Source organism: Scyliorhinus torazame, chromosome 4 (assembly GCF_047496885.1).
Source record: "Scyliorhinus torazame isolate Kashiwa2021f chromosome 4, sScyTor2.1, whole genome shotgun sequence".
In the NCBI taxonomy this organism is placed as follows: domain Eukaryota; kingdom Metazoa; phylum Chordata; class Chondrichthyes; order Carcharhiniformes; family Scyliorhinidae; genus Scyliorhinus; species Scyliorhinus torazame.
In genome coordinates this window covers 261492277-261504537 of record NC_092710.1, presented here as the reverse complement: position 1 = coordinate 261504537, position 12261 = coordinate 261492277, and the positions used below count along the sequence as shown (strand labels likewise).

The window sequence follows — 12261 nt, the reverse complement described above, 5'->3', positions numbered from 1 at the left end:
GATAAACTGGGTTGAATCCGGAAGTAATCTAGTCCTCCCAGATGAAACCATCCCACCCCCCCAAAATCTTCATCCTAAGGAATTTCATGGCCAATGGGTATATTTTCGCCTGTAACTACGTAAAGAAACAAAATCCCTTCCTGAACTGCTATTTTATATGATAATTTCATTTTTTTAAACATTTCAATAGAAAAAAAAGCTATTTTTTGAAAAAAATGTTCCATTCCATAGTACTACACAGCAGTAAAGTTATTTAGTTGTGATGAGCTAGGAAATCTTATCCAGGAGGAAAAAGGTTTTATTTATTTTTTCCACAAGATGTGGGTATCGCTGACAAGATCATTTATTTGCCATCCCTAATTGCCCAGAAGGTCATGGTGAGGTACCATCCTGAACTGCTTCAGTCCACCTGGTGTTGGTACGCCCACAGTGATGTTAAGGAAGGGAGGTCCAGGACTTTAACCCGGCGACAGTGAAAGAAAGGCTATATAATTCCAAGCCAGGATGGTGTGTGGGTTAGAGGGGAACATCCTGATGGTGTTGTTTCGATGTATCTGCTTTCCGTAACCTTCTATATGGTGTAGGTCATGAGTTTGGAAGGTATTGTCGAAGTAGCCTTGGTGAGTTGATGCAGTGCATCTGTAGATGGTACACACTACTATCAGAGAGTCATGGTGGAGAGAGTGAATATTTCATGCTGATTAGAAGCTATTTTTTACTGCAATCCACCAACAGTACATGTAGACAGATGTGATAATGTAGCAATTATTGCACTGACTAGGATCATTGGAGGTTTAGTCTTCAAATCCCAACATTTCAAAGTGGGAAATTGATTTAGTTAAACTCAGGGTTGGGACCAGGAAAGAAAAAGATATAAACCCAATGGTTCACTAATGCTGTTCAGAGAAGGGTGAACACTACCTTCACATGGTGTGGCTTACAAATGTACTACATGACTCTTGACACCACAAAGCAAGTCACTAAAACAATTACAACAGAAGACTATAGCTTCTCAGGGAAGTTATAGAACACCAATTCCAGCACCCAAATCTTGAGAACAAACTTCTAAAAAAAGAGAAATTCTAAAAAAAAGTATTACATATTATGGTCAAAATGCTTGTTCAGTCTCTCAAATGAAGAGCAAATCACTTCAGATTCACCCAGTGCACGTCTCTGTGAGAAGGAGAACACAATCAAAGAAGATTGTTGAAATATAAAGTAAGGCAAATTATTTTCGTCTTTGTGCTCAAGTGTACCGCTGACTTTGGGCTTAGCTAAATATTCCAGTTTGGTCTACGGCAGGCATGTGAAGGCAGAAATATGGCAGCACTGGGGCACAGTGGCCATCCCTAATTGCCCAGAAGGTGATGGTGAGCCACCATCCTGAACTGCTTCAGTCCACCTGGAGTTTCAGGATTTTAACCCAGCGATAGTGAAAGACGGCTACACAATTCCAAGCCTGGGTGGTGTGTGGGTTAGAGGCGCTTCACAGTGCCAAGGGCCTGGGTTCGATTCCAACCTCGGGTGGCTGTCTGTATGGAGTTTGCACATTCGCCCCGTGTCTGCATGGGTTTCCTCCGGGTGCTTCAGTTTCCTCCCACAGTCCAAAGATGTGCAGGTTAGGTGGATTGGCCATACTAAATTGGCCCTAGGTGGGGTTGCGGGAATAGTGTGGGGTTTGAGCCCAGGTAAGGTGCTCTTTCAGGGGGTCAGTGCAGACTCTATGGGCCAAATGGCCTCCTTCTGCACTGTAGGGATTCTATGATATAGCAAAATTCTCAATTTGTCTTATGTAAAAATGGGGAGCAGAAATTAGTTTTGTGCCTCTTTCCAGCTAAGGCAGTCCTGGATTCTGAGACCTCAGAATGTCCATAATAACCTGAAAGAGCCATTGGAAGGATCTGCAGATAGAAGATGGGCTGCAGATTTTATTTTCCTTCTGGTACTTGGATATTTGCTCCAGTTGCATTTGATATTTACAAAGCAAATTACTGAGGGATTTAGGATATTTGAAATAAAAATAGAAAATGCCAGAAAATACTCCGAAGTTCTAGCAGCATCTGTTGAGAGAGAAACAAGAATTAAATGCTTCAGGTATGTGGCCTATCACCAGAATTATTTTTTTTAGATTTAACTTTCTTTAGCAGCACTGGAAGGTTGCCACTCAGCGTCCTATGATCTGATGGATTCAGAGGCAGCAGAGCATATGGAGTGATGCCAGGCAGGTTCTTTGTTTAGACAAATATGTGAATAGGGTGGGAATGGAAGGATACGGACTCTGTAAGTGCATATGGTTTTAGTTTAGGCAGGTACCATGGTCGGCGCAGGCTTGGAGGGCCAAAGGGCCTGTTCCTGTACTGTATTGTTCTTTGTCCGGCAGTTCACTTCTTTGTCCGGCAGTTCAGAAGGTAATCTGTGCACCCCATTTTCAGGAAAACAACATTGTGCTTTGGTAGACTTTGTACTGGTTGAGGCTCCTCTGCTCGTCATAAGCATTGCCAACATATGAAACCCCAGTGTCATCACTGAGATGTGAATGCTTAACTGCTAATCTGAAAGATTCTGCAGTGGCTTGCAAGTGACAGCACGCTATCACTTACTGCTCAAAAGAGAGCTTTTCCAGAGTGATCGGGAGCCAGCTTTGCTAGTTTGACCACATCTGCCAAGGTGCCATTAGTAATTTGTGTAGGTCCTATCAAACTAGTGATGACGGTGCTAACCTGCATCCACAGGGTCTGGATCAGTAGAGGAGCAGATATCGAGCTTTGTGGTATGAGGACATTTGTGGCTACCATGCGATATGAAGTTTGCGTATACATTGGTGGCTTAGATCTTGGCTGTAGGCAATACTGCAGTTATGACCTTTGGGATGGTGCTGTGGAGTGGCAAAAGCAGCAAGCAACGCATGCAGCATTGTTTCGATTTCAGCAGCCAAAGAGGACGCTTCCTTTTATTTTGCGTACACTGAATCTCCTTTCCTCGAAGTGGCATCATTCCCAATCTAATTAAGCTGTGAATAATTATTAAAAATGATCTCAGACTGGAAAAGGGAATGCTATTTACACAAAGTCAGGTATTATGAAGCACAGTTAAATCAGAACTGGCTATGTTAGAAACAAAAATCTGCTAAGACCTTGCAAATATTGCAGACAATTGCCTGCATTATGCTTCAGAATATGGCTATGTCCATAACACTTTACCTTTAGAAATGCCCAGGCTATTTTCCGCCAACCACCTTCACTACTTTGAGTTGCATAGTTGACTCTGGCTTCATCCATACTTACAAATTCAAGGATCTGTACAAGCGTCAAAATAGCTGATTAGACCTTCAAACAAACCAAAACAAATGATGCAAAATATCTAACTCAGATTAGCTCTAAAATACAAGTGTAAAATAAAATTCACTTAAGATTTTCCACTTGGTCTCACTCCAGGGCAGATTAGACACTTGTGGTAAAAGCCTGAATATTTATTTTCATAACTTCATTTTTCATTACACTGAAAATATGTTATGTGGTAGTTTCTCATCTACGCTCTCAGCAGGTACTTGAACAAATGCAATGTATGGGAAGTGTACTGTAACTATGAGGGGAGAGACGATCTTCTGTGCCTTAACGGGCCTTACACTTGAATCAAGAGGTGGCAGAAAGAGTGCAGCTGCAGGCCTTCCATGTCTACAGCTGTTCCTCCTACCCACTAGTCTGTCCACAGGCCTTTTGGATTCTGCTGGGAGGGGAGACACATTTTCATTCCTGTTTCCATCAGCCTAACCCCTCGGTGGCCCTATAGAATTTCCAGTTCATAGAGGATCACAGATCCTAATGCCAGAATTATCCAGGTATCTGTATACTGACGAACAATGGAGCTACATTGAGAAGAATCTGCAGTAGAAGGCTAGGAACACGCCATTCTGTCTCACTTCAACATTAAAATGGGCCCGTGCTTTCTTCAGCTTCTGCTCAAATTATTCTATCTTAGGGAAATCTGGAAATTCCAGGGCAGCGAAGTGGAGGTGAACATATGGTGCAATGTACCTCAATCCCTTTTTCCACTTACTGAGCCTGAAAGTAAACGTTGTTGAGGCACAATGATATGGAAAATCTCTCGTTATCCGTCAGTTAAATTTGCACGATGTGCAATCATATTGATTAAATCTATGCAGTTAAAATGTTTTAATAAATTTACCTCCATAATCAGAAATGTGGGGCTTGGGGTTCAAGCCGTGCAAAACTGTGAATTCAGCAAAACAAACACTGCACTAATGTTTTCAATGGCAATTTCAACATTTGAGGTCTATCTCTAACTTTGATTAGCATGCATGCGTTTAAATTAAACTAATTTGGAACATTCAAAAAAAGTTGCTCTACTCATTCCAAAATATACAACTGTATATCACTCACCTAGGTCCAATTAGCATATAAAAAGGTTAAGAGGATAGAGTGCAGAATTGGTATGCAGGATCCAACCAAAATATTTGATACCTCAAAAAATAGAAGGCTACAAGGTGAATCCAATGATCCTTGAAGGAAGTAACCAAATCTCTCATTGAAGATAATTTGCTCCTCCCATGCTGGAATTGGTGACTTTTGTTTCCGAAAATCGAACGGCTGTGTCATGATGGGAAGGATGTGCTCCACGTTCTCGTGCTCATAATATGAAGTGACAGGTCGATTGCTATCAACATGAAAGAATTAGAATGACAAAACAAGAAGGAAATGTTCCCAAAAGTTTTAAATCTCCTAGAGCTTTTTATTCCAGCAAGGTTTTGTATAATAAATACAAAGGGCACGATTCAACTAATTGGGAACAAAATCCCACTGCAAGAGCGTTTAGCTACGTGTTTCCCAGAGATCACACCACCGAGAAATACATGGCTATACAACGCGACTCTCGCTGTATAAGCGGCGTCAGTGGGGAACACACTACCGAGGCCGCACATAGCCGCATTTTGTCCACTGAGGAGATCTGCTCGCGAAAGATGGGAACACCATTTTTAAATGGGGTCCCGATCTCCGAGGCCACCAAAGCACCCACCCCTGATCCCCCCCAGCCCAAACGTGCTATGGGAGGATCCCTGGCAACCTCCCCCACCCCCCCCACCCCAACATCCCCCTCCAACACCCACACAGGGCTTCCCTAGCCCGATCACGTGTGCAAACATGCCAGCTTGGACCTTGGCAGTGCCAACCTGGTACCCTGGCAGTGCCCAAGCCAATGCCACCTGAGCATCTTGGCAGTGCCAGGTTGGCACCTAGGTAGCACTTCCAGGGTGCCAGGCTGGCAGCACCAGGGTGTCCAGGTGGCACCAGCAGTGCCAGGGCACCACCCTGACTAAAGGGCATGTAGCCAGGGGCCTCCAATCACCTGGGAAACCCCCACAAGTGCGTTCCGTCTGGTCCACGTTTGTGGGGACCAGTACCAAATGCCGCTCACCCGAGATTTCCAAGGCGAAGGGGATAAATCCCAAAGCCAAATCCCAAAGCCTCAGGATTAAAGTGACACTAGATGGCTCGCTCGAATATGCAGATTTACTGAAAAGTGATGCCGTACATAATGGGCGGGACTTACATCGCATTGTCTCACGAGATCGTATTGGATCTCACGAGGCGTTGCGAGCCGGATAGATCCCGGGAGTATGGTTTCCTGACTTTTATCGTCACGCTGCACCACGGCGCACTGGTTTTCGGTCACAGTGTGGCCATTGGATCACGTCCCAAAGCTTTTTTTTTTTACAAATGGGGCCCATCGGTTTCAAAGATTTAAACAATGAATAAGGTAAAACTTTAAATTGATTTATGAAAACATCATTAGTTCCTTGCCCACGCTAACTATACTTGTTTTATTCACGCTGCAATTTATGTTGACCCAAGAGGTTATTTTCTTTAAAAAATAAGCAATGCTAGTGCACTGTGGATTTCTGATTTCTGTATCAGTAACATCTCAAAATCAATAGTTTTCAAGGCATACAGCTTTTGATCTTTATCAACACTTCATTCTGTAAAAGCAATTTGAGTGAACCAGTTTAATTCTGACATTATCAGAGCCAAGAGCAAAAAGCAAAAGCTAAAGTTAGCATATGAACGCTAAGCAAAGTCAGAAAGGATCAGAGACTCTAACTGCAAATTTTCAAACACCCTTATGGATATAAAGCTGTACTAGATGATTGGAAGGGTGCAAAATGTTAACACCTGTTCAGAAATAAGAAAAAGGAATAAACACCGGATAAGTATAAACAGATCAATTCATACCAGGTTGGGTGGGAGGGTGAGCTGTGAAGAGGATGCAGAGATACTTCAGCAGGATTTGGGCAGGCTGAGTAAGTGAGTACATGCATGGCAGATGCAGTATAATCTGGATAAATGTGAGATTATCCATTTTGGTAGCAAAAATAGGAAGGCAGATTATTATTTGAATGGGTGTAAATTGAGAGAGGTGGATACTCAAGAGAGACCTGGATGTAATTGTGCATCAGTCACTAAAAGTAAGCGCGCAGGTACAGCAAGCAAATGGTACGTTGGCCTTCAAAGCAAGAGAATTTGAGTATAGGAATAGGGGGCTGGATTCTCCGTTGGACACTTTCAGGACACTTTGACCAGTATATATTGTCCCTCCCCCGGTGCCGGCACCGTAGTCGTCGCTGTAACGGTAATTTTTTTTTACTAAACAGGATGGCCACACACCCTCACACTCGTACCATAGCACACTTGGTAGGTCTGTCCTATCCAGCTCTTTCTTACCCTCAGGCTTTTAAGGTGGGCGAAGACTCTGGATCTTTTCACCGGGCCGTCTAGACCCCTCACATTCCAGGTGACTACCCCGATTGGGGATTTCTGTCCCCCACCAGCCTGCGGAGCCAGCCATACTTACCACGTGGATGTGCCCCTGCACGCCGGCGTTTCCCTGTGTTTGTGGGCCATCCAAGATGTCCACCATTGTCGTCTTTGTTCTGGCTGCCTCCAGGTGCAATTGTTGTAACCAGCATTCTACCCGATCTCCCCTCCCTCCCCCTACCTAATCTCCAATGCCCCCAAAGCCCATCGCTTCAGGAGTCCTCCCTTCCTAGTACCCCTATTGCTTTCCCCCCTTGCCTCCCTCTCCTTTTCCCTTCTCCCCATCCTTCCCCCCAATTTGTTTGTTTTGTCCCCAATTCTGGCAGGTGCTCCCTCCCTTTCGGGAGCGGTGCTGCAGCACCCCACGCCCTTCTCTTACTTAAATGCATTAGCATATTCACCAGTGTGGTGGCTCACCCCTGGGAGCAGCTCTACAAGTTACCATGAAAAGCCCCTAGTCGCCACATTCCGGTTCCTATTCGAGTACATGGAGGGAGATTCTCGCAGAAGGTAGTGAATTTGTGGAACTCACACTGTCCCATTGTGCGGTGAGTCTAAATCATTAAGTGATTTCAAGAAGGAGAGAGATATATTTCTGATTTTAAAAAAGGGTTAAAGGGATATGGAGAACAGGCAGAGAGGTAGATTTGAGACCAGGAAGAGGTCAGCCATATGACTGAATTGCGTAGCAGGTTTGAAGGGCTGAATTGCCTACTTCTGCTAATTCCTAGGTTCCTCTGCCAGTTTTGTTCTCCCACCCTCCCCTCCATCCCCGTTTTCACTTTGGTGTACCTCTGCCTTTGCCTCCTCCTCTCCTCTTTCCCCCCCCCGCCCCTCACCCAGGATGTGTAAGTGTTCAGTCCAGAGAATGAAGAAACATTGTTAATGGTCCATATATGTCCGCTATTGCTGTCTTCCCAGCCTGCTTTTCTGGATGAACATGTCTGCGTCCTCCGGTGTGTTAAAATAATGTTCCTTATTGTCTATTGTTACCCAGAGTCTCTCCGGGTTCAGCATTCCGAAATGCACCTTCTTTTGAATAAAACCGCCGAGGCCCCATTGAACTCAGCCCAGCGCTTGGCCAGGTCAGCCCCAATGTCCTGGATAGATGCGGACTGTATGCGCTCTCTGGGTTTTTCAACTTCTGCCTTGAGTGAGGTGAAACGATTGCTCTGGTTGCTGGCTGCTTTCTCCAGTTCCCGCACTGTTGCCTCCTGGATCTCCAGCCTCTACTCCGTTCTTTCCAGCGCCTCTTTGAAGGGGGCCCAACGTGATTTCTATGGCCACCCCCATGGCCGACATGAAGTTCTCCTTGATGAACTCCGTATTTTTGGAGCTCTTGTGTAAGGAGCTCCATCCACTGCCGTGTCAGTGGGTGGGCCATCATTCACACTGGCGATCCCACTCGGTCCACCATGCTCTTCTCCGCTTTGCTTGTCTGAATCTTCCTCTCCTCATTTTTGCTGCTCTTACTATTTTTCAAGCTCCGTGGCTGGTTTGGAGGCATTCCTCAGGTGGTTGTTAGTTCAGGGTAAGGGTTTTTGAAGGGGGGGGGGGCTGGTAGGTTTCTTGTTTTGGTGTCTGATTTACAGGTTAAAAGGGTCTAAATTGAAGTTTCCAAGAGAGAGCCACCTTTCGTGCAATTGTTCAGCACATCGCCACCACCAAGAGTCCAGTCCTTATATTTTTATATGCTTTGAGGGAAGGGAAATTCAAGCAGTGCACTGACCAGTGTGTGCACACCTGATGCTTGCACTGTAACCACTGCAAAACACTCACTGCAGTAGCACAGACCTTGCCCCGAAGACTACGCTGACAGAAAAAAATTGCATCTTTTTTAAAAAATCACATTTAGGTTAGTTAATGGAACAAAAAAATAACACTTCCTTTTCCTGTAATTCAAATATTTTATTAGAAGGGGATTATTAAGGTTTGCTGGACAAATGATTCACTGCAGTAAAAGGGAATCAAAGTAAAACTTGATTCCACTCCCACAACAAATTCATAGGGAAGGAGGGAGGAACATTGAAGTAGACAGTAGAAATTGCTTTAAGAGGCAACTAGATGCATTTTTAAAGATAAATGGCATTTTTGGATGAGATGAGAAGGCATTTAAGGGAGTATTATCAAATGTAAGTGCAGAGGGCCAAATCCTATCTTAAAAATGATGTTGAATTTGCTATTTACCGATGACTTAATCATGTTCAATGTATACTCTGAAGGCAATTTTAGTGTAACCCAATCTTTTTTGCAATTTTTCACTTCAGTCAACAAGTACTTGATAAAGATTACAAAAGCAGAACAAAGTACAAACTCGCTTCACTGGGCTAAATCGCTGGCTTTGAAAGCAGACTAAGGCAGGTCAGCAGCACGGTTCAATTCCCGTACCAGCCTCCCCGAACAGGCGCCGGAATGTGGCGACTAGGGGCTTTTCACAGTAACTTCATTTGAAGCCTACTTGTGACAATAAGCAATTTTCATTTCATTTTTTCATTTCATTTCATTTTCATTTCTACTGGTTTGCAGTAACAAATACAACTCTGAATGGCAGCAGCAGCTTGACTTAGCTGATTGCATTCTCACTGCTGAAGGATATGAGTCCAACCCTACTCTTGACTTCATCCACTACATTCACACTGAAACCCCAAGGGAATGCTGCATTTTCAGATATGCTTCTTTGGATGAAACATTAAACTGATAACTCTGTCTTCTTGGCCTTGTAGGATATTAAAGATCACATGAAACCACTAAGTAGCAGGTTCTCCATCAATCCTGGCTGGAAATCCTGCCTCAACTGACAGAACTACAAATCAGGAGGCAGTGGCATAGTGGTATTGTCGCTGGACTAGTAATCCAGAGGCCCTGGGACATGCTCTGGTGACCCGGGTTCAAAGGCCACCAGGGCAGATGGTGGAATTTGAATTCAATAGAAATCTGGAATTAAAAATCTAATGATGGCCATGAAACCATTGTTGGTTGTCGCAAAAACCCATCTGGTGCACTAATGTCTTTTGGGGAAGGAAATCTGTCATCCTTACCTAGTCTGGCCTACATGTGACTCCAGACCCATAGCAATGTGGTTGACTCTTAAATGGCCTCAGGGATGGGCAATAAATTCTGGCCTGGCCAGCGATGCCTATATCCCATGAATGAATAAAGAAAAGAAACACTTTAGCATACATAAGTGCTGGAAATTGGGACTAGAATAGATGGCCGGCCAGGACACAATGGGCCAAAGGGCCTCTTTCTGTGCTGTCAAACTCTATGATTCTATCGGCTGTATTTTGCTGCATAAAAGTCCCTGGGCTGGATTCTCTGTTGGCGGGATCCTCCGTTTCGCCAGCAGTGCACTCACACTTGCGGATTTCCCGACGGCGTGGGGTGCCCACTATGGGAAATCCCATTGGCTGGCTGCCGGGGTGGAGGATCCCGCTGTCTGTGGGGGGGGGGGCATGCTGCACCAGAAAGCAGAAAATTCCACCTCCAACCTTTCTAAGTATTTGAAGGGTTTTGGAGCACTTCACAAAAACATGAGCAGGTGCTATATAAATACAACATCATCTTTCGCTGTTAATTTAACACTTTTATTTGCATAACCTTGCAGATTTACTCAGACCAATAGCTATGACACACATATCAGTGTCTGTAGAGTCAGTTACCCAAGTTAGTCTTTCAAAACATGGATCACCAGTTAGACGTATTGCCTATTAATACAAACTATAGTATTACCACAGACAAATGTTACTCACATATTTGAAAATCATTCTTGTAATATTGAGCATCTTTATTGGCTTGTGGTTTTGCAAAATATTGCGTGCATAGTATTCAAAGCAAGCATGAGAGAATTGCAAAATGACTAAGTATCTATATTTGGTTACAAAGTATGGCCTAACATTGCAGATGACCAATTTGCAAAATTAATTTTGTTGATGCAATAGTTAAGGGATGGTCCAAGCGAGTTAGAGGATAGAATAGACGTCATGTCTCGCATTCCCATCTGCATTTACTTCTCATCAGAATACTTTAGAAATGTGTCAAGTGCAAAGCATGATGCACATTTATTGGAAGTGAGGGGGTGAAATAAATAGTCCAGACTAGAGTGTCACTGATTATAGGTTAGCACACACAGTAACTCATACACTAACTACTACACTAATGCATTTCACTGTCAAACGAAGAGTTTCTGTAATCTAAACATCAAATTTATTTAATCTAGAATGCACATTTCTAAGTTGAAATATGTGACATAGAGAACGCTGGAGTGTATTTTATATGCTTCCACCAAGACAACCAATTTGACCTCCCTCTGTCCTTCGTTTTCTTTCATTTCTGTTTTAGTCTCTTGCATCGTTAATTTTTGTTTCATTTTTGAAAAAGTCTTCAACTCACATATTTAAAAACAATTTGAGGATAAAGGGCACAATTCTCTTGCATATGATAAAAAAGATTTCCCCAGAGCCCCATACATTTATCTTAAAAGAAAAATTCATTTCTGTCACTACAAAATGTAAGAAAGAGGTTTCACCATTGGTCACTGAACTAGTTCAAGGTCTGATGCTACAATTGACCATAGCTTCCCTTTAACGAAGATAAGCAATTGTTCATGGATTTAAGAACATAAGGACTAGGAGCAGGAGTAGGCCATCTGGCCCCTCGAGCCTGCTCCACCATTCAATGAGATCATGTCTGATCTTTTGTGGACTCAGCTCCACTTTCCGGCCCGAACACCATAACCCTTAATCCCTTTATTCTTCACAAAACTATCTATCTTTATCTTAAAAACTTTAATGAAGGAGCCTCGAATGCTTCACTGGCAAGGAATTCCATAGATTCACAACCCTTTGGGTGAAGAAGTTCCTCCTAAACTCAGTCCTAAACCTACTTCCCCTTATTTTGAGGCTATGCCTCCTAGTTCTGCTTTCACCCGCCAGTGGAAACAACCTGCCCGCATCTATCCTATCTACTCCCTTCATAATTTTATATGTTTCTACAAGATCCCACCTCATCCTTCTAAATTCCAACAAGTACAGTCCCAGTCGACTCAACCTCTCCTCGTAATCCAACTCCTTCAGCTCTGGGATTAACCTAATGGATCTCCTCTGCACACCCTCCAGCGCCAGTACGTCCTTTCTCAGGTAAGGAGACCAAAACTGAACACAATACTCCAGGTGTGGCCTCACTAACACCTTATACAATTGCAGCATAACCTCCCTCGTCTTAAACTCCATCCCTCTAGCAATGAAGGACAAAATTCCATTTGCCTTCTTTTTTTTTTAATTAAATATTTTATTGAAAATTTTTGGTCAACCAACACAGTACATTGTGCATCCTTTACACAATATTATAACAACACAAATAACAATGACCTATTTTATAAACAAAAAATGAATAAATAATAAATAACAAAAATGAAAACTAGCCCTAATTGGCA

The 12261-nt window shown here is 43.4% G+C and overlaps 1 protein-coding gene across 10 annotated transcripts in view; it reads right to left on the bottom strand.

Annotated features, from left to right (window-relative positions):
* Nucleotides 1–12261, bottom strand: part of ahi1 (Abelson helper integration site 1) — a 537691-nt gene that overhangs the window by 425750 nt on the left and 99680 nt on the right. For all 10 annotated transcript variants that reach the window (XM_072499698.1, XM_072499696.1, XM_072499702.1 and 7 more), the window contains 2 exons: nt 4482–4674; nt 3201–3296 (listed from right to left, as the gene is read on the bottom strand). In XM_072499698.1, coding sequence (XP_072355799.1) covers nt 3201–3296; nt 4482–4674 — 289 coding nt within the window. The remainder of the gene's footprint in view (nt 1–3200; nt 3297–4481; nt 4675–12261) is intronic.